Below are 21,752 nucleotides of genomic sequence, written 5' to 3'. Positions count from 1 at the left end.
CAAGGTACAAGGTAAAGTAGGGTTTTTCATATTAGATCTTCTAGATATATATTTTAATTGAATTAATGATTGTATTTTTACTTTGTATTAGATCCTTTGACAAGCATAGAATTAAAGAGTTACAAGGGACCATACAGGCCATCAAGTCCAACCCCATGCTCAATGCAGGATTGGCCTAAAGCATCTACAAGTAGGCTATAAGCAATCTGAGCTGGCAGATGCAATGGAAGCTGACATGCTTAACAGCTTTCACTGCCATATCATAGGCTCTCATAAGCATCTTATAGGATATTCTCGATGCTTTGTCATGAGTTTTCCTCCAAGCTTGCTCTAGTTGTCTCAACTCCTGTTTCTTCTCATGTAGCATCCCAGTATAACAAGGTGCTAGTTTGAGAGGCCATTGGGGTGCAATCTAGTCAATGGCAGAGTCTCCAATCTGATTTTCCCTTCACATATCTGAAGACATGGCTCTAGAAAGCTCATCTATAATCAACTATGCCACAATTCCCAAGGGTCAGTCCTCTCCCACACTCAACGAACATTCGAAACTACAGGGTCTTGACTCTCCACACCCATGCCCTCATTTGTCCCCATGCCACCACAACGACTGTTTACGCACTGGGAACTTCACTGCCGCGGCTCCCATGCAGGAGCACAAATCGGGGGTGGATGAGGCACACTGGGCCAAATGCTCCCCCATGTGGGTGCAGGAAGAGGCGGGGCAACCTGCCACATCTAAAACTCCAGCCTGCAGCCTGGCATGAAACCTCCAGTGCATAAACGGTCAACCTCCCACACAACACATACATTCAACCCCATGCCCTTACAGACTGGACAACACCTCCCCTTACTCTTTCCACACAAATTCCCTAATACATGGAATGTTTGACCTCTTCCTCTATTACCTCTTCATATGACCAACTGGCATGGAAAACTTGTTTTAAACCCTGAATCTAAAGCACATCTCTCCCTTAAGCAGTCTACAAGTAAGCTATAGGATTATGATGTACACATTTGACCAGCCATCAAGCTCTAAGAATGGCCTTTTATCATCCTTATTTTAATATCAACCATTTACCATTCCTGGTACAACTCATGTTGCTTGCTATATTACTGACTTTCCTTTCTTGAAAATGAAATAGCTCCATTGTTTGGCAATGCCTTGACTAACAACTTTAAGATTAGACCACATCTCACAGGCTCCCAGTAGGCAGCACTTAAGAAGTGAGTAATAGGTCTGTCTGCTTTAGTCAAGTAATCCCAAATGTAAGTAATTTGCGGATGACATTAGAGACTGTTACAAGCAACATATTGTAATATGTCACTGGAAATCAGCTTCCCCTTGCTCATTTGATCAACAACCAGATGGAAGCTTTTATCACATTTATTTAATCTGAAACGTACATAATAATTACACTGGACCTTTTGATTCAAGCCCTTATTGACATCTCCAAAGAAAGCACTGAAGAAATCTGCTCCTTGCATCCCAGTAAATTCTGCCTACACAGAACTCTGGTCCCTTTTTCTACTGAGAGTTGATGAACTACTGCAAAAAAGAACCCAGGAAATACCATGAACCAAGCACTGACCAGCAGTCCATTTTGCACATAAAGACTTCAGGAAACCAAAGATCAGCTCAGACTCAGTCTTGGCAAGCACACCATTCAAATCAACACAGAGTACTCTGTTAGTTTGGTTTGTTGGTTTGTTTTGTGCATTATAGCTGTTACAGTGGGGGGGGGGGGCTTATTGTTCCCAGAGAACAAGATTCAAATTCATTAGCACCTTAAAAACCCACAAGATTTCCAGGGGTATTAGCTTTCAAGAATCAAAGCTCCCTCCATAGATACAAGTAGGAATAGAGATCCCTAAGCCTTTATACCCTAGTCAGAAAGTGAGAAGATGTTGCACAGAAGGGCCTCCATCCTCTCTTGCAGACCTGACACAGCTTTCAGAGAAGAATGTAGTTAAGACAAAAAAGTCATTGAATATGTATTTGTTATTTACATGTTATTTTCCAGTTAGTGTTAAAGAAAACCCGTTATGCTTGTATTACAGACGTCATTCAGTATCAGATTTTGCAGGATTGACAAAAAATGTGGTTGTGTTGCCTCAGAGTATAGACATTTCCATTTGGAATGTTGTGCCCCAGTGGAAACATTTTTTTAAATGTAGAAAGCAAGATGGGACTTGTAATTCCCAGTCATTTCCTGCCCTGTTCTTAGTCAAGTATCTTCCATAAATGCAGTGTTCTGTTTAATTTGGATCTCTGTCACCACACAGTGAAGGAAAAGACGTTTGTCTCTGTAGTTCATGTCTTCACTCCAAGGAAGAGTGCTTGCACTCGAAAGCTCACGCCTTGAATAAATCTTTGTTGGTCTTAAAGGTGCCACTGGACTCTGATTTTGTTTTGTTGTGCTGCTTCAGACCAACACAGCTATGCATTTGAATCTGTCTTCACTCACTGTTAGTCTCTCTGATCCATACCATTCACAGCACTTTCAGTTCATTCTACTCATGCTATATTATTGTTCCACATGCCATGATAACCTTGCCTATATATTTTTTTCGGTATGCAACAGTGACTATTCTTTTAACTTCCCTCACAGGGTGTCTGTTATGGGGAGAAGAAGGGAAGGCTATTTTAAACTGCTTAGAGACACCTAAAGCCTGCTGGGTAAATGTGGGCCATTCCCAGTTCTCTCAGAGCTTTCAGCCCCACTTCCCTCACAGGGTGTCTGTTATGGGGAGGGTAAGAGAAAGTGATTTTAAACTGCTTAGAGACACCTAAGGCCTGCTGGGCGACTGTGGGCCTTTCACAGTTCTTTCAGACCTTTCACAGCCCCACACCCCTCACAGGTTGTCTATTGTGAGGAGATAAAGGGGAAAGGGTTTTGTAAACCGCTTTGTTACTCCTTTTGGTAGTAAACAGCAGGGTACAAAAATCCATCTCTTCTTTTTCAAAGGGTCAGGAGTTAAAGAAGCATGTGGGCACATAACAGTATCTCAACAGTAAAAAATGGAGATAGAAGGAGTAGGGCCACAGAACTAGGAGAAATTGGTTGCCATATAATCTCCCCCTAAGAAGAGTCTCCAGTCTGATTTTCCCTTCACATTTCTGAAGACATGGCTCTGGAAAGCTCATCTGTAACCACTATGTCACAATTCCCAAAGGTCAGTCCTCTCCCACACTCAACTAACATTCCAAACTACAGGTTCTTGACACCCATCTCTCTACACCCATGCCCTCATTTGTCACCATGTCACCACAACCTCCCACACAACACACATATTCAACCTCATGCCCTTACAAACTGGACAACTCCTTCCCTTCCTCTTCCCACCGCCAAGCTCTCTCTATCTTAATCACTCTATTCCTTTCTACCTCCCTCTCTCTTTGCCATTTTCCTCCCTCCCCCCCCCGCTAGCATCCGTTATATCAGCTACAACGGCCTTTAATACTAGTTAAATTATAATACTGTATTATTCTTATTGTCATTACTAATTTTATTATTTTAGCTTCATCCCACCAAACGGTAAATAAAAAACATAAGCTATGCATTCAATTCTGATTATATTGTATATTAGTTCATATTCAGATTAAACATAATTCTACATTTACTTTCTTTAATCTTCAAAAGATATCCTGTCTTTCATATCTGTACTCTCATACACATACTTGCTGTGGAACAAGGCCTGTTTCTTCCCTTGCTTCTCAGAAATAGAGCCTGACTATGTTTGAAGGAGTTATGTTAACCAATATGCTTTTTGGAATCAAGAAGATGGTGCCTTAAGAATATTAACTTTATGAGCAAACTGGGTTGTATGGTGAGGGTAGACTATTAGCAGAGACAGATTTAGGGATCAGGATTGCTGCTGTGTGAAGACTCTGGTTGAAATGGGGCTGGAATAGATGAACTGCTGGTCTGCTCTAGAAGGGTAGAAATTTTTACGATTCCTTAACAATATAACAGAATTGTGGATTTTGGAAGGTAATGGGCCAGAGTAAAGTATCAGTTTAAAGAGTCACCAGCAGTTGAGGGCTTCCATGAAAGAGAAGGAAAGACACAAATATCACTTGAGCTACTTGCAAAGTAAACCATACGTGCTTTGCCACCATGGGACAGCTGTGAAGGAAATCAGCTCAGGCCATGCTCACTGAACAGTTAAGGCAAACTTTCCCAAAATTTCATAAAGTTTAATCCGAAAAGAAACTGATATCCTAGCCTATGCTCTGTTATAAGTTGTATTTGAAGCTTCTATCACTGAATCCAAGCTCAACAAAATAATATACAGCATATATCAGCAGCAGTTTAATAAGGGAATATCAACTACAGATAAATCGAGCAGCAGAGAGTATCAATTTAAATGTTCTTGAGAACCAGTGGTGGCCTTTTGTGCTTCCTACAAAACAAAGAAGATGGTTTAGCCACATCACTGAATTTATGTGTTATTTCAGTATAATGGCCAGAAGCCTCAGAATATAGTCTTTTGGGACCAATCCTTTACTTTTCTGTTTTCCTAACAAAAACTCTTAGAAGCTTCTCAATGTCATATTTTTCAGCTTTATAATGTAAACTTACTTATGCAACATCTGCACATGATATCCACTGTCATATAAATGTATTATGGGATGGATTATTACTAGGTTAGAATACAAGAATTGACTTTCTTAGGGTTTTATTAGCATAAAACGTATCTTTCAAATGGTCCAGTAAAATTTTTGAACTCCACTTTGCACATTCTGATCAGACCTACTTTTCTTAGATCAGTGGTTCTCAACCTTCCTATTGTCGCGGCCCTTTAATACAATTCCTCATGTTGTGGAGACCCCCAACCATAAAATTATGCAAGTGTTCTTTCACATAAATTAAACCGAAACTGACCAATGGCATGAAGATCCATTGTTCATGATTGTATATAAATTGCATATAAATTGGCAGGCACCTTCAGGAGCAGCAGCATTAGTGGCGGCACCACCACCACACCGCAGCCAAGCTGCTCACCTTGCCGCGACCCCTGTGAAAGGGTCGTTCAACCCTCAAAGGGGTCCTGACCCCTAGGTTGAGAACCACTGGCTAAGATTTACCAGGAATTTTTAACTTTGAGTAAAAAAATAAGTTTGTATGAACTAGTCTTCATTGTATAATTCCCTCATAATTGACTTCAGTATTATGGTGATGCTTAGGATTCTGCTGGGATTACAACTGATCTGCATATTACAGAGATAAATTCCCCCAGAAGAAATGACAGTTACCTAAATCAAATTATATGATATACCATAGATTCTAGGCAAAATCAAAATTCTTCCCTCTACAGGCATTGCCCCAAATCTTCAGAATTTCCATGCCAGAGTTGGCAACATTCATATGGCAACATTCATATGTTGCCAACTGGCAGCCATTGATGAGATCACTCCTCGGCAACCTCTCTGCCCTCGCTTCAAATGGGCCCCTTGGTATACCTAGGAGCTCCAGGAGAGGAAGAAGGAAGTGAGACGGATAGAGCAGGTGTGGAGGAAGAGTCGCGATGAGGCGGCAAGGACATCTGATCACATACTTATGGCATATGAGAATGCAGTGAAAGTGGCAGAACAGGACTTCTACGCCACTGAAATCCCGTCCACAGGTTCTCACCCGGCACAATTGTTTGGGGTGATTAGGTCTCTTACCGCCCCTGAGGAAGAGTGCCAAAATTTTAGACAATTGGAATTGAACTATGAGATTTTTATGAACCACTTTGTGGAGAAAGTTCTGTCACTCTGCCAGGACCTACCTGCCACGATTGATACAGTTTGTGTACTGGATGCTCTGTGGTCATCATGGACAAACTGCTAGGGTTAGTGATGTCAACCGCTTGCCCCTTAGATCCCTGTCCATCCTGGTTGCTCAAATCAGGTGACAGGTGGATAGAAGGCCCTTTACAGGAAATTGTGAACCTCTATGATGGAGGAGTTCCCAAAAGGGCTTAAGGGGGCTGTGGTCCATCCTCTACTAAAAAAACCATCGCTGGACCCACAGGACCCCGTCAACTACCACCCAGTTTCTCATTTTGCATTTCTGGGAAAGGTAGTAGAGTAGGCTGCAGCAGACCAGCTCCTGGACTTTTGGAGAGAAACTTGGCTTCCATCCTGGCCATGGAGTGTAGATTGTGTTGGTTGCGCTAGCAGATGATATCCGGCACCAGCTGAATTGAGGCAGTTCAGCTATTCTCTTTGTTTTAGACCTGTCAGATGCATTTGATGTGGTCAACCATGAGCTGGTGGCATGCCGCCTTGCCAAGATTGGAGTTAGGGAGACTGCGTTGAAATGGCTGGTCTCCTTCCTCCGGAATCGGAGCCAGAGGGTTGCTGCAGGAGAAGACTTATCAGACCCCCCTGGTGCTTGCTTGTGGAGTACCACAGGGGGCAATACTATCCCCCACACTTTTTAACAACTATATGCGCCCTCTGGCCAAGATGGTCCAGGGCTTTGGGCTGGGTTGTCACCAATATGCAGATGACACCCAGCTCTACCTTCTGCTGGACAGCCGGCCAGATTCGCCCCCAGATTCATTTGCCAGATGTTTGGAAGCAGTGACTGGATGGCACTGAAACTCAATCCCTCCAAAACAGAAGTCCTGTGGCTGGGTAGGAAAAGGCAGGAACAGGCAGCATGCCTCCCATGCCTGGACATGGTGCAACTAACACCTGCACCTTCAGCTAGGAATTTGGGGTGATCATTGATGCCTCCCCTTCCATGGAGGCTCAGATCACTAACGTAGCCCAGACGGCATTTTTCCACCTCCACTAAGTGTGGCTACCTGTCCTCAGAACACTTGACCACGGTGATTCGGGCAACGGTCGTTTTCAGGTTAAACTACTGTAGCACACACTACACAGGCCTATCCAGAAACTGCAGCTGGTACAAAATGCAGCTGCAGGGATCCTCACTAGAATGCCCTGGAGGTCCCATATTCAGCCAGTGCTACAACATCAGCACTGGTTACCAGTCTGCTTCTGTGTCAAATTCAAGGTCTTGGTTTTAACCTTTAAGGCTATATGCGGCCTGGGTCCTACCTATCTGCGGGACCATTTATCTGCTTATGCCCCCCACAGATCACTTCATTCTGTGGATATCAATCTGCTGGTTGTCCTGGGGCCCCGGGACATTCACCTAGCCTCTACCAGCACCAGGGCCTTTCTGGCCCTGGCCCCAGTCTGGTGGAATGAGCTCCTGGGAGAGCTACGGGCCCTGACAGAGCTATCAACATTCCGCAGAGCCTGTAAGATGGAACTCTTCCACCAGGCTTTCGGTTGTGGCTAGAGAGGAAGAGCTGTCCCAGGATTTATGAACTGGAAGTCTCGCCTAGTGGAAAGCACTGTGATGAGATCTGCCTGGCTATATCAGAGAGTGGATGTAGTTGGGGTATGTGATCCATCTCCATCATCTGTTGGAGTTTTAGATTGTGATATTGTATTTATTGGGGATTATCTGATGGGGTCATTATGTAAATTTATTATATTTTATTGTTTTATCTTGTTGTAAGCCGTCTCAGGCCAACTGTGTTTGGAGGAGCAGGGCAGGGTCAAAATTAAATTATAAATAAATATATCCTTTAGAAAATCAGTAGCCACACTATGACGAATCCTAACTTATCAAAATTAATTCATCCATTTATTAAATTGAGAGAAAATGGTTACTACCTACTTGTTTTTCAGTTCTCATGTTAGTATAAAGCTTTTTTGTTGTGAATCATTTAAAGCTCCTGGTTGTTATTGTAGAATAAGAGTTGAGCTAGAAAAAGAATTAATTCACCTTTAATAACCTTGTGACAATCGCCATCATTTATGTAGTGGTTAGGAATGCGGACTTCTAATCTGGTGAGCCGGGTTTGATTTCGCGCTCCCGCACATGCATTCCACTGGGTGACCTTGGGCTCACCACAGCACTGATAAAGCTGTTCTGACCAGTAATATCAAGGCTCTCAACCTCACCTATGTCACAGGGTGTCTGTTGTGGGGAGAGGAAAGGGAAGGCAAATGTAAGCTGCTTTGAGACTCCTTTGGGTAGAGAAACCAACTCTTCTTCTTCTTCTACACAACATAAAGAATTCTTTTTGGTTATTTATACATCCTTGTTTCCTATACTCACTAGTCCTTCAACCTTCCTGTTACCTTTCTTCCCATTTTTGTACTTCTTCATGTGCAAAGACTGTTCAGATATGCACATCCATCAACTGCAATTCCCCATGATAGCTTGTGTGTGTGTGTGTGAAAAACCAACAGCTAAAATGTCACAAATTGAAGTTTTACATCGTTCACACACAATGCTTCCAGATGGAAACAATTCACACATTCAGCTGAAAGTTTTCAAGCGTTAATCTATCGTAATCAAGTGATGAGAGTGATAAATATGCATGTGTCAACTGGGCTTTATGTCCATGCAGAGGTGTACTAGCCAATTAACTGTATGTGTTGGCACTACTTTCTCCATCTGCAACATGAGGACATGGGGGAATATATATATATATATATACATAATAATGTTAAAAGATAGAAGTGGCAGTGAGATTCTATATTACATATTGTTCATTTCTACTTCTGCTCAGTGAGAAATACACATCTTATTTCTGAAAAAGGAAATGGGTGCTAAGGCTTTTTCAAATATTTGCAGGCAAACATTTTCAGTAGAAACGAAATGCTTTCAAGGACCACAAAATGTTTTCTGGAACAACTTCCTCCAAGGATTGACATCTTTCTCATTGATATTGGTCATGTTTTAAAATTATCTTGCAAACTAGTATTCCCAAACTAGTGTTCTCATTTTTTAATCATTCATTTTTTAGCAAATTAGTATCATTACCCAATCATATTTGACTCAGTAGAGGAAATGAAGAAATAAAAGTTATGTGGGAGAGGATAACTTTTTCAAATAAGTTATGTAAATCATTGGTTAAAGCAAATTTTTGTAAAGGAATCCATGAACAACGACCTTGTCTCCAGCGCCTTGATAGTGGGGTGCATGTTACTTTATCTGCTCCCCATGTGAACAAACTTGTTTATTACTTTTTGAGCTTCTCTTGAAAAATCCGTAGTCTTGGTTTATGTTCCTTGCTTTGTATGCCCTTCTTTATTACATGCAGTCAAATGGGTACATATTTTATCCCCAAACAAGGATCTTCTAAGCCCTGTGTGTACTGAGATGGGAAACTTTGCTTCATTTTAGTTACTGCTCCTTATTCGTTTAGACCAGGGGTAGTCAACCTGTGGTCCTCCAGATGTTCATGGACTACATTTCCCATGAGCCCCTGCCAGAAAAAGCTGCCAGGGGCTCATGAGAATTGTAGTCCATGAACATCTGGAGGACCACAGGTTGACTACCCCTGATTTAGACCATAATGTTAATTATGTCAAGTAGAAGAACCACATGTGATTATAGGGGAGGGAAATCTCATTTTTCCTTCCCTCCCCCTACTTGACTCCTCCTTGTTCACCACCTTCATCATTGATGCGACTGCTTCTGCTTTCTTGCTGTTGTTATGACTTTGCAGAAGTTCCACAGGTAACCAGTTCCATCGAACAGATTTTACTATCCACAGAGGGCAGCCTTTTTATTAGATACTGAGAAGAAATGTAGCACTGTAATTCACTCAAGGAAATATGCTTGTGTCAAGAACTCCAGAAAAACAGCATGTATCTCTGAATATATGTGTTATATATGTATGAGTATCCTGGCCTGGATAGCTCAGGTTAGGCTGATCTTGTCAGATTTTGCAAACTAAGTAGTGTACACTCTGGCTAGTAAATGGATGGGAGACATACTGGAAACATCATGGTTGTGACGTGGAGGCAGACAATGGCAAGCTACCTCTGAATGTCTCTTGACAGCACTTTTTACCATCAGATGTATGAATGCAGAATGAGACGGACAGACAGAGATGACGGCTTCCCAGGACCTCAATTTTGTGTAGCTATTTTTTTTTTACTTTTCAATGATAAGATCTCAGTATAGAACTGTTACTTTATGTGGTCACACATACCCTAGACACACATCAGTATGAATGTGGTGCATTTCACAAATTCAGCTTCTTTTTGCTGCTTCTCACTCCTGTGTTAGCTGTACCCCTAGCTTAAAATAATGCCATAGATGACACAAACGCAATCTAGCATCTCTGCAATCTAGCAAAGAACATTTAAATGTGAATCAGGTGGGAAAGTTATTGGGAGGAATAATACAAATAGATTGATTGGTGACTTAACATAGTCAAGCTTTCAGTGTAGTAACCAATACTAGCCGACTCACTACAAGGAGCCAAATATTTCAAGCACTCACGCATTGTGCAATGTACTATATTCAACAGGGGAGGCAAGAAACCAAAAGAAGTAGAGGAAGGAGGTAGAACATGAAATACAAGCATTCATCTCTTCAGGTTAAAGCAGGGGAGCCCTGCACCATGGTGACAGTTCAAACATCTGTGTTTTCAGTCATCCAAAAGAGAATCTGAAGGGAAAGAGCAGTTGGAAGCCAAATTTTCCAGAGTGCAGAAGCAGGTAGAGGGGATTGTGAAGGGTATCATCTGGGAAATTTCTCCAGCAACGTATAGCAGCAACATATAGCAGTGAAGTAAAATAAAGATGTACTTCATATTTAAAGCCATATAACATAGTTACTATACTTTATATATCTGAAAGATTGGTATGTATCTTAATTTTGCATCTTGGTGGTAGAGAAATTTTGGTATGTATAAACTGGAACATCTGATGAAACAATGGAGAGGATAACAATATTTGAGTAAACCAAAATCCAAGTAGAGGTATACATGAAAAGCCCTTTACTTGGGCTGGCTTGGATTACTCTCATGGGACGAAGTACTTGAGCTCCAGGGGAGAAATTTGACAACTACCTAAGACCTGATAGAACTGCTGATATTACTGCCTAAAATTTGCTGACTTGACTTAGGGATAAGTAGCAGAACAGTGTGAGGTTCACCATTCCAATAAAAAAGGAACAAAGAGATCAGTGGTGCGTAAAAAATAGTGATTTGTGGGCCATTTTGCTTAGTGGATTCAGTATCCCCATTCTGTTACTTCCTAGTATGATAGATGTTTATGATGAAGGGTTGGTTAAAAAAGAAAAAGAAAAAAAAGACCAAAATAGCCTGCCACACGCCATTATTTTTGCAGTAAGAGGAATTAAAGGGATCTGAGATCATTCTAAAATTTGCCAAAGTGTTGATTTATAGCTCCTAGTCAAGTGGCAAGTTATGTAAACATTGAGGTGGGAATTTGGACTTGGACATCTGCATGCTTTGGTTGTCTGTTTCCAGAAGCTGCTGTGTGACTGGGTAGTCTGAAAGCTTAGTCACAGAACCCAGATCTATGTCATGAAAAATCATAATATTTAGTAGAAGTGTATATTCCGAAATCACCAGATTGAAAATATATCCAAGAAATGGTTGTATTGTGTATATTTAAGGAGTGAAAACGAATTTTCTAGAATTTTCTAGAGGGGGAGGTTGGAGGAGGTGTTTTTATACCATCTGGTATGAACACTGCAGGGAATGAAGTCCTTTCCTAAGGCTCCCTGAGTTTCAGAGGATTGGACAAAAGGTACTGATTTTATGGACACTGCAAAGAGATAGCCCAAATCATCCTGGTCTCCATTCTTTCTTGGGGGAGGGGGAATGCTATACTTTCTGCAGAGCAAAGATACCACAATAGTCAAAACAAACATAGGGACTCATAAAGAATCTGGTCAAATCAGAAAATCTACATAAAACAAATGTGGAACAAGAGAATCTATGCCTAACCAAATCAGTCATACTTGTCTAGCCAAAGTAGTTGGTTCTAGAATCTGGCAGGGGGGCACCTTTTCAGGTGTCTGTAAACTTTGACCCCTTAGTCCTTCCAACTAGAAGAATCTTTAGACAGCAGGTATAATTGGTTCCCTGAAAATTTTGTATTGCTTGCTTTAATATTGCCCAAGATCTGCTATTCTTCCATAACAAACAATGGATCACAAAATCAGGAAACCTAGGACACACACACATGAACACACAGCATAAACATGAACCAGGATATATGAAAATTTGACATCATGATATTAGTGTCCTACCCAAAATCAAAATCAGAACTTTTACTGATTGTATTTCCAGTAACACACAAACTCCTAGTGTTTAGTTTGGCCCTAGATGGTGCCTATGAGAAAAAGTGAAAGATGTCAATGTTTCCACTTTCTATTGGGGATGGTGTTCGATATTTTCTCAAAGGAATTACCTTCTTGGATATAACATGTATATCATTGGTATAAAACTTAGATAGTGGTCTCCGACCTAATTGCAGCACATAACTCTTGAAGAAGAAATGATCATGGATGATTGCATGCAGGCCAATTGGTATATTTAATCTTGGCAGAATTGTTATTTTTAATACCTTTTTATTAAAGATTTTAATTAATAAAACATAGGAAGAAACAAAGTCCTGAGTAAGAATAGTTGTTATGCTTCTAGCTCAGAATTTCTGTCATATAAGAAGATAAATTCTAGAATGATTGTATAGAACTAACAATGTTATTTTTTAAAGGAAAACTTCCCTTCTCACTTACTTAGATGAACTGATATGTGAAGGTTACCCCTTCATTGATCAGAAAGTCTGAGGAATTACTGATCCCTAAGTAGCATCCTTTTCAGTGACTCCTTTTTTGAGACTTCTGCCAAGAACAAGGTCCCTGAAAGAAAAATGGCCAATATGAACAGGCTTAAATCCAGTGGAATTTTTAAAGTTCTGTCTGAGCATAGAGCCTAAAACAAAGTCTGCTATATTATTTTTTTTAAATCTGAATTTACTCACTTCAGCATTACTCAGATAACTGCTTTGAATTCACAAAGGTAACACTTGAGAATGAATGATGTTCTTTAAGGGTGCATTTACATTTATCTGACCAAATTCACGCAGGCTCGGCCATCTGCAGAGGAACTTGGCTCAGCTGCACTTTATCTCTCGTTCTCTTTTATTTTTCCCCCCTAGTGCAAAATGATAGGGATGACAGGAGGAGAATATATAAGGGATCCCCACTGAGATTCAGCTCTATAAATTATGTATTATGCAGACACTACTCCACTGATTCTATCTGATCCCCAATTCTCAATCCCTTGTTTTCGCTTCTATAAATAGCTATGCCCAGACTTTCAGTTGTAAAGTGATGAGGACAAAAGCAGAAACCCTTTCCCATTTAAGAGCTTGTGCTAGCTAGATTTATATATATATATATATATATATAGTGATGTCCTCAGGCTTTTGACAGTCCAGGAATATAAGCAGTGCTGTATTGCTGATAAGATGGGGGAATCAAGTGAAGAAATAACTACTTAAAAAAATTATTTGTGTGTGTTTTTTCAAACCATTGTTTTAAATTTAGTCAGCTGAATTTCTGTGCCAATTCACAGTTTGTCAAAGTAACCTGCCCTGTCTCTTTTTCCCTCTCCCCCCCAGACCCAAATGCTTTGGCTGGACAGACCGGACCAGACCATGCTCTTATAGGAGGGATAGTGGCTGTAGTTGTCTTCGTCACGCTATGTTCTATAATTCTGCTCGGTCGATATCTGGCAAGACATAAAGGTAGGCTAGATTTAATCGAAGTGCAGTCACCTTTTGCAGCAATACTTCCTAGTGATTAGCTTTTGCCTGCCACACTTTTTCGGTTTCCTTCATCCCGGGAAAACTCAGCTCAGATGATGCAGCCTCAGGTTTTTAGCAAGGTCTTGGATTTTACCCAATTTTACAGTTGGATTAACTGTGGCAAAATAATGTCTAGCAATTTGCCCAAGGTCATGCAAGGAGTCAGTGACTCAGAGAATCAGACAAGGGAAAAGACAGATTACTTTGCTGTGCCATAAAGAAGACCTAGATGGCTTCTTAGTTTAGTAGGTTTGATACTTCAGCATTGTGTGTGACTCAGACGAGAAGAAGTCAAGACAGACATAAACTGTTGGTTGAAAATCATGACGACAAAAATTGACAGTTAAATTCTAACATTTGGAGTTAAAAAAAACTTGCCACTAAAAATAGGCATACATATGGTATGACTGTGTGGAGGGAGGGACTTAAGTCTGGACTGTTTAAAATCATGTATTAAAAATTGTATTGCTAAATGGGAATGCTTGCGAAGTTCCTTTCATCCAAATATTCCCATGATTTTTGGAGCTATGATTCTTATTTCTCAAGCTGAGCTAATACATTACAAAATCTCCATTGTTCTGTGTTCCCCTCTGAAATATTGTTCAGTTCTCTGGGCATGCATATTTTGCATATTTTGCACTTTTGGTTCTATCAATAATTTTGTGTTCTTTCTCTTTTTGTATTACCGATGCCCACATAGTCATTGCTACAAATCTGGGGCGGGGCGGGGGGGGAACCTTGCTCCATGGCTTTATCATACATTTAATTGGATAAAAATTGTTTGATGTGTGGTGTTTTATCACTGTACACGTGTAATTGTATGTATCAATAAAACATCACACAGAAAAAGTCTTGCTAAAGCTTGCATTGTGCATTAGGAATGTAGCTAAGGTGAAAAGTGCAAATAAGCAGTAAATCAAACTGTGCCCTCTCCAATTCTGACATTAATGATAGAGTTATCTGTAAGTAAATAGAAATCGAGAGGTGTAACATATGATGCATAATGAAATTGTGAAACAATGGTCATCCTTATCACTGTGTTGTATTTAAATCCTACTTGGCAAAAAAATGCATTTTAATTGTTGTACATTCAAGAACACTCAACAACCCCATTAATTGTTAATCAGATATTTTTGTAAGGTGTCTATTTCTTTAGAATGAGTAGCTGCTTCTCATTTTCAACTGCTCGAGAACAAACATTTGACCTGGGTTTACAAGGAATGTTTGCTTAGCTCATTCATACAAGCTAGTAATACAGAATGCTTCTTTTAATCTAATGATTAAGCTTGTATACAAAAGGAGCAAGTAATTTGATAAATCTAGTAGAGAAAGTAACAGCTGGGTTCCAGTCTTCTTAGAGACGATGACACACACATCCCGAGCTCCAAAATAAGCAACACTGTTCTTTAAGTGAAAATTGGCTGTTTCAGACTTCACTGACTATGAACATTTTGCTGCATGAATCCAAGACTTGCTGCATTAGCAGCTAGCAAATAGAAAGTGCCCACTGCTGTGCCAGGCTAACTGAACAAAACCAGGAGTTTATGGAGGCACTGCAGGTGGATATGTTGGCACAAATATTTAAGGGTTGTGTTTCAAGTATAACAATATTTGAATATAACTAGTTTCAATGACAGCAGTGGATTAACTTAATGTAGCTATTGTAAGGCATGATTCAATGAATGTTAAACACCTTTAGTCTCTCAATGGGGAAAAAGTGACATGCATTTAGTATTTTTGTATTAAAATGAATGAGACTTAAAATGCTAGCTTTGAAATTATAGGGTATATTACCTGGTTGAATTTGAGAGGCCAGGAATAGTTCTGATTTTGCCAGAAAGCAGCAAAATAATTAGGAGACATTTCCCCCAAACATTTCTTGTTAATGAATTCTTAGCAGTGTGGCCTTTCTGTATTGTTGGCTTGTATTGGTAACCTTACAAGGGCTATGGTTTACAATTACTATTTCCCCAAGTTGGAGAATCTGGCTTACTGTTTGTCCGACAATATTTTACAACATTTACACTACACCTCACTAAGACCAATTAGCTCTCTGTAATAGAGCCACATTTGGGAGGGGGGGGAAGCTATTAAAGCACTAACATTTTTTGTTTCCCACAGGAACATATTTAACAAATGAAGCTAAAGGAGCTGAAGATGCACCTGATGCAGATACAGCCATTATCAATGCAGAAGGCAGCCAAGTCAATGCAGAAGAGAAGAAGGAATATTTCATATAGATGCAGACTTAGGTTCTCTGAGTATTACTCACCAGGCTGACTGCTGGAGAAAACTGGCTCCCATCTTTCAGCATTCTTTTCTCCCATCCTTTTGCTACCTTTATTAATGTAAACAACATTTTTCAGTAGCCAGTTTATGCCAACAATCAGCTGTGGACAGCATTTTTCTTTAATTATGGTACCATTCATAATGCAGGACATTTCCTATGGCCTAAATGTCATATCCATTGCTCTCTTAACATACAGTGCTTGAATATACAGCCTTAACAATTTTAATCATCTTCTCAGTTAATGTTGAGTTTTTTTCTACATTTTTTTTGGAAAAAAATGGTATATGGATTTTCCTTTTTCCATTGTCTTTCCTAGCGGTCCTTACTGGTAATTCACCCATCATTGTCATAACAAAATGTTTTTAGGTGAGGACCCAAATGTACTTACATAAAACATTACAAGGAAGATTAGAGGTTTACAAAGAATGTTTTATATATATATCTATAATTCAAAATCAGCCTAGTTTTGAAACATTATGCCCTAGAAAACATCAACTCAGAACATTTTAGCATAGTTTCTTGTGTGTTTGTTTGGAAATGATAGCGAAGAGGGTGTGAACAGACCGTTTCTTTTAATGGCACATTGGTACTAAAGCTCCACTGGGGTGGTAACCGCACCATGCTGTCTGTCGGTATGGGATCCAAAGAGCTGGCTTGTGTAGTTCTATTTTGAAAACATCTGACCAGCTCTCTTACTGCTTTTAGGGTTATAAAGACTTCCATTTCTATTTCTGTCATTTATGTTTTCCTTTTAATTTATTTGCGTCACATGGGCTCACCTGCCTATTCAAATTGGACGTCTTCATGGGGCACAGCTGCAAGGCATTTTAGTATCTGTATATAGTGCATATAATAAAACCAATTAAACATTATTTGATACATATTTAACTTTTGGGGCTGTAGGTAAGTCAGTCACAAGTAAGCATTTTCTAATGTCCATTATATCCCTTTAGATATGACTTAATATTCTGAATAGATAACATGTATTAGTACTTTTTGTCTGTATGTCCTAGCACTGTTCAACAGCAAACTTTTTCTAGTTCCAGTTAATTTTTTCTTTGTTATACAATGGAAGCACAATGTTATATGGAAAGGTAGTTTTAAGCTAACAACCAGTGCACAGCCTCAGGTTTTAAATTACAACCACATTAATGATTAATGGTTAAGTTGCTAAAAATTTCAATTTATAATTTGGCAGTTCCAGAGCTGCTTATCTATGTTGGATTTGCCAAAACACAAACAACGAAAGTGTTGCAACAAATGCTCTATGTTTTGTGTATATGGTAAATGGACTAATTCTTTATATTAAATTCCTGTCTATGCATTTTGTGAGGTACAAAACTTATGTCACGGTGAATGATAAGAGAATTTCTGCCATGCTTTTAGCTCCACGGTAAAGACCTCTCTGAGATCATTCTCCAAATGTGGGGCAAAAATTACAGCTAAAAAAAAAAACACCCCTCAGGATTTAAACATACCATAATGTAAGCTGATTGGCTTGATTCCTCCTCCCAGAAAATCAAAATATCACCAGATGAGCTCTTCCTTACTGGTCCCATGTCAGAAGATTAAAATCAGCAGAGACTGTCTTTCAACTCCTAAGTGCTGCACCTTAGAAAAAGGAAAATTTCTACATGGATGCTACTGCTGGTGAAGTCTAAAAGCATAATGGCCTATTGTAAAGGATTATCTCCAGGGATTTATTTTTTGCGTGGGGGAGGGGAAGAGGGAAGGTAGCGTTTGATTATGACATCATGTGTCGCAGTAAATGGAGATCAAAGGTGCTGTGTCAGATTATTTATCAGAAAAGTATACACCTCTTAAGGACAATAGTAGAGTTTTTAAATTGTTTTATGTTGGGAGAAAAACATTTACCTTGTTAATTTCTACAAGAAAAACAATTGAGAGACCATCAATCAAGCAGCACTTTTTCAAAGTATACAGAACATAAATAATATGATGTGGTTGAGTGTTAACATAATAAATCATATACAGTATGACATTTTAAAGAAATACGTCTGCATTGATGTGATTGCATGCTTGTTTTTACAGTTCACTCCAAATCGTCTGTGGGGGGAAAAATGCAATAATATCCTAATCTAGTTACGGTAGTTTGAGAGAATCAGGTAGGTGAGACTAGACACATGGAGGGTAGAATAGGTTTACAACATAATCATGTCTTTCAAATAATACTTTTTTAAAAGAACTGACAAAAAAATAAAGTTTACTACTAGGAAGAGAAAGTATTTCTCACAGCAGTGAGCTGTAACTGCTATTAAAAAAAAATAATTTATGGAATTAATGCCCAGGCCAGCAAAGCACTTAATGGTGCTTAAGTGCCTTGCTGCAGTAAGATTCTGTTTACTGAAACTCCAGTGTCCGTTAGTGCTGTGTTAATATTTACATTGTCGTACGTTCTTTCTAAAATCCATTCTGCTTAGATTATATAGAACTGCTGCTTATGTCATACACCTGCTTGTCACTGTGTGATGTGAGATTTTCAGACATCTGCCCATCTTAGATGTAAGCTGTTCCAAAGCATATTGTCAGTGTAGCATTTAAGGAAATAATTGGAATTTGTATCAGTAGATAGGAATTGGACTATTAATTTCTCTGCTCAGTTTCAGGAAAATCTTTGTTTTGAAGTTTTCCTAACTTGCACCTTGGGATGTAATTTACAACAGGCCTAAAGGGAGACAGAATGAGAACAAGATTGTGCAATGTTAATTCTGGTCTGCTATCAATTCCCATCATATGCGCTCAGTTAAATCAGAGGTTCTCAAACTTTTTCTTAGTAGCTTCTCTCTATGTCAGAAAGAAATTCTAGGTTTAATATAGCACTCATGGACATTAAAGCCTTTTTTGCTCAGTTTTTCTCTCTTGACAACTGTGGGTTTAGCACAAGCACTAGTTGTTATCATACCACTCTATTTTCAATGCTGATACTTTAGTAATTTCATTAGTAAAGAATAGGGTTCACTGGTCCAACCTACAAGCTTTTCTCCATGGATCTGTAATGTCGACAATAATGCCATGAAGATTCTTTGCATCAGTGTCCCTGAATCTGTGTGGATTTTGCACTAGCACCTGAGCAAATCTCTGTTGCTGCTCCCTGATTCAGTGCCTTTTGGACCACTGGAGATCAGAAAGAACAGGGGAGAAGTCAACTGCAGAAAGGAGAATACTGTCTCTGCCTTCAGGATGATTTTTGATATAGCTGAGAAGTGTAGTCTGTCCTTCTTGGCAAACCGCTGGCTTACAGCATACCACAAACTGCAACTTATTCACATATTGAAGAGACACAGCCTTTTTTGTATGTTGAAACACAGCATTGTCTGAACTGGCTGTCTCACATATGCACACTTTCAAGGTTTTGCATGATTTATCATCTGTTGAGTTCTCCCACCCCCTTAGATTCCACAATGAAAATACAGTTCCAGTTTGAGAACCCCTGGTTTAAATGAATACACAAGCAGCAAGGCACCAACCTCATTCAGAAATGAGCAGCTTAAATTACGGTCTGTGACAAGTAGAAATACTGTGTTATATTGATGGCCTCATGACAGTGACCATGGAAATTGTAGAACTTGATAGTTCTCGTGGGGAATGTATTTAGGGCTATATATTATATATTATTTTTTAAAAAGTAAAACAATGAAAAGTGTCAAGTAAAGAAAACCAATATATCATCTGAGGCTTATTAATGAACTTGGGGAATTTATTCACATTTATGAATGGCAGTACACCTTGCACTAGGATTCTTGCTAGAAAGAACAATGGAAGGAAACTGATTTTAAAACACATCATTGAAGCAAACTTTCTGAGTATGGTATTCATGACAAGGATATCTACCTATCTATATAAATCTTTCAGTGTGAGAAGAAAGGATGGGAGCTTATATAAAGTATGATTGTAAAAGCACTGAAGTTACAATGTACGCATGCGTGCATTAGGTATTTTGATTGTGACAGTGTGGTTACGTGTGCTTCCATGTAACATTACAGTTCAAGTGTAATTTAGTGCCACTTACTGTAAAGTGTTACCATACAGAAAATAAAAACTCTTGAATTTATTGCTCTGTTGATACAAAAACTAAATGCTGATAAACTGAAAATCATGAGCTGTCCTGGCCACACTACAATTTAATCCAAAGCTTTCCTGGATTCCTCCTATCTTCTCATTCTCTAGAAATGACAATATTTAGTGAACATACCAAAAATAAATCAATAAATAACCATTCCAAGTAATCAAATATTCCCTGATCGAAATGTCTAGCAGAAATAACGGAGTAATGCTTTTGATTAAGTGGCACAAAGTACATACTAAAAACTATGCAAAAATATAGGTTACGGTGTAAGTATCTTGTACTTTTTCTGTATGGATATTGGAAACCCATGTATTTATAATATGCATTTTGATTATAAGAAAAAAGATGAGTCCTTGGTGTTAAAAGGAGTGAGCTATAAACATACATGCAGAGCTGGTATCTAAAAGAATATGCATTTTCCCTGTCTCTTCCAAATAATATTTTAGTTATTGTAAGTCATATTTTTCTTGAGACCCATCACTTGGTTATGTCTCTCCTCTTATTTGGGTCCCTAAAGGCTCTTCCCATATACCTTTGGGGCAAAGATTTCAATTCTGCTAATAGCTTTGCTGCCCGCATACTGTCAGAGAATGTTGCTCGGTGATCTATTTCTAGCCCAACAGTACAAGGTTGCTCTTTTTATCTTCCTTGAGGGAGCCTTGCATGCTAAGATGTTTGAAAAGTGTTGCCATTTGCCCTGGTATTTTTAGCTTGAGCGATGGAAAGAGAGGAAGACAGCATTGGAAAAATAACTGCATTTTCCTGACCCTTATTTTGTTGATGCACCTCACCTGGAATTTCTGCTATTTATTTCCCAATAGCATCAGGTAATCTTACATTGTGAGTACAAAATGCTTCCATCAAACCAGAGAGGATGCCTTTAATGATAAAGTTAACTTTTTTTCCAAACATGACATTTTATATCATTGATCCTTTTCATCTTGTCATTTTTTCCATCATGCTCGTCCAAAAGCAATGCATTGAAAGTAGCGAGATAACACAGAACAATCACAGACACAAGAAATATTGTTAAATTGAACACTGCAAAACATTGGAGCCTCTCTTGTTATAGCTTTCCTTCTCCGACTGTCCAAGACTTAAGCCACCTTCAGTCGCACAATTTTAACTAGTTCCCATCATAAATGAGAGCATTGGAGGAGGTTTTGTTCTCTGGCTAGTAATCCTGTTTAGTTTGGTTGTATGGTTCACTATAGAATGTTGCTTGAATTTAATTCTCTTTTGCAGGCAGTGCGTCTTTAGTTGTGCACTCTGTTTTTTATGAACTGTGATCTGTATGTGGGGTTTACAGTGCAACTCTAAAGAGATTTACACCCTTCTAACACACTAAACCTACTGATATATAGAATGGTATAATTCTTTTAGGATTGGACTGTTAATCTGGTAGTGCAAAGGACTTTGTTTCAGGCTCATCAGACATCAGAGTCCTGGGAGAGGGAAGCGAGATGACAGAAGTTTACATAGACTTTCTGCTAAAATGGCACCCCCACATACATGAAATGGGGGACCCTATCCATGCACCCAGGCATCATTGGCTGAGGGACTGGCCATGCCGAGCCCTCTGGGTAGACTGGTTACCTCTCCCTCCATTCCTCTTACGGTTTGGCAAGACTGGGTAGAGCAGGCAGGCAGGCAGACTGCTTCTCCCTCGCTCCTTTGATGGATGGCTATTACATGGGGTATTTGAGGGGGTCTGTTAC

At 39.4% G+C, this 21,752-nt stretch overlaps 1 protein-coding gene across 3 annotated transcripts in view; it reads left to right on the top strand.

Annotated features, from left to right (window-relative positions):
- The window catches only part of CADM2 (cell adhesion molecule 2), a 522,633-nt gene extending 501,669 nt beyond the window's left edge, over positions 1–20,964 (top strand). For all 3 annotated transcript variants that reach the window (XM_077342354.1, XM_077342352.1, XM_077342353.1), the window contains 2 exons: positions 13,472–13,597; positions 15,779–20,964. In XM_077342354.1, the coding sequence (XP_077198469.1) occupies positions 13,472–13,597; positions 15,779–15,897 (245 nt within the window). In that variant the 3' untranslated portion in view covers positions 15,898–20,964. The remainder of the gene's footprint in view (positions 1–13,471; positions 13,598–15,778) is intronic.
- Positions 20,965–21,752: the final 788 nt, after the last annotated feature.

The sequence above is a fragment of the Paroedura picta genome, chromosome 6, assembly GCF_049243985.1.
Source record: "Paroedura picta isolate Pp20150507F chromosome 6, Ppicta_v3.0, whole genome shotgun sequence".
Taxonomy (NCBI): Eukaryota; Metazoa; Chordata; class Lepidosauria; order Squamata; family Gekkonidae; genus Paroedura; species Paroedura picta.
The sequence above is the reverse complement of the archived record's forward strand: the minus strand, read 5'-3'. Positions and strand labels throughout refer to the sequence as shown.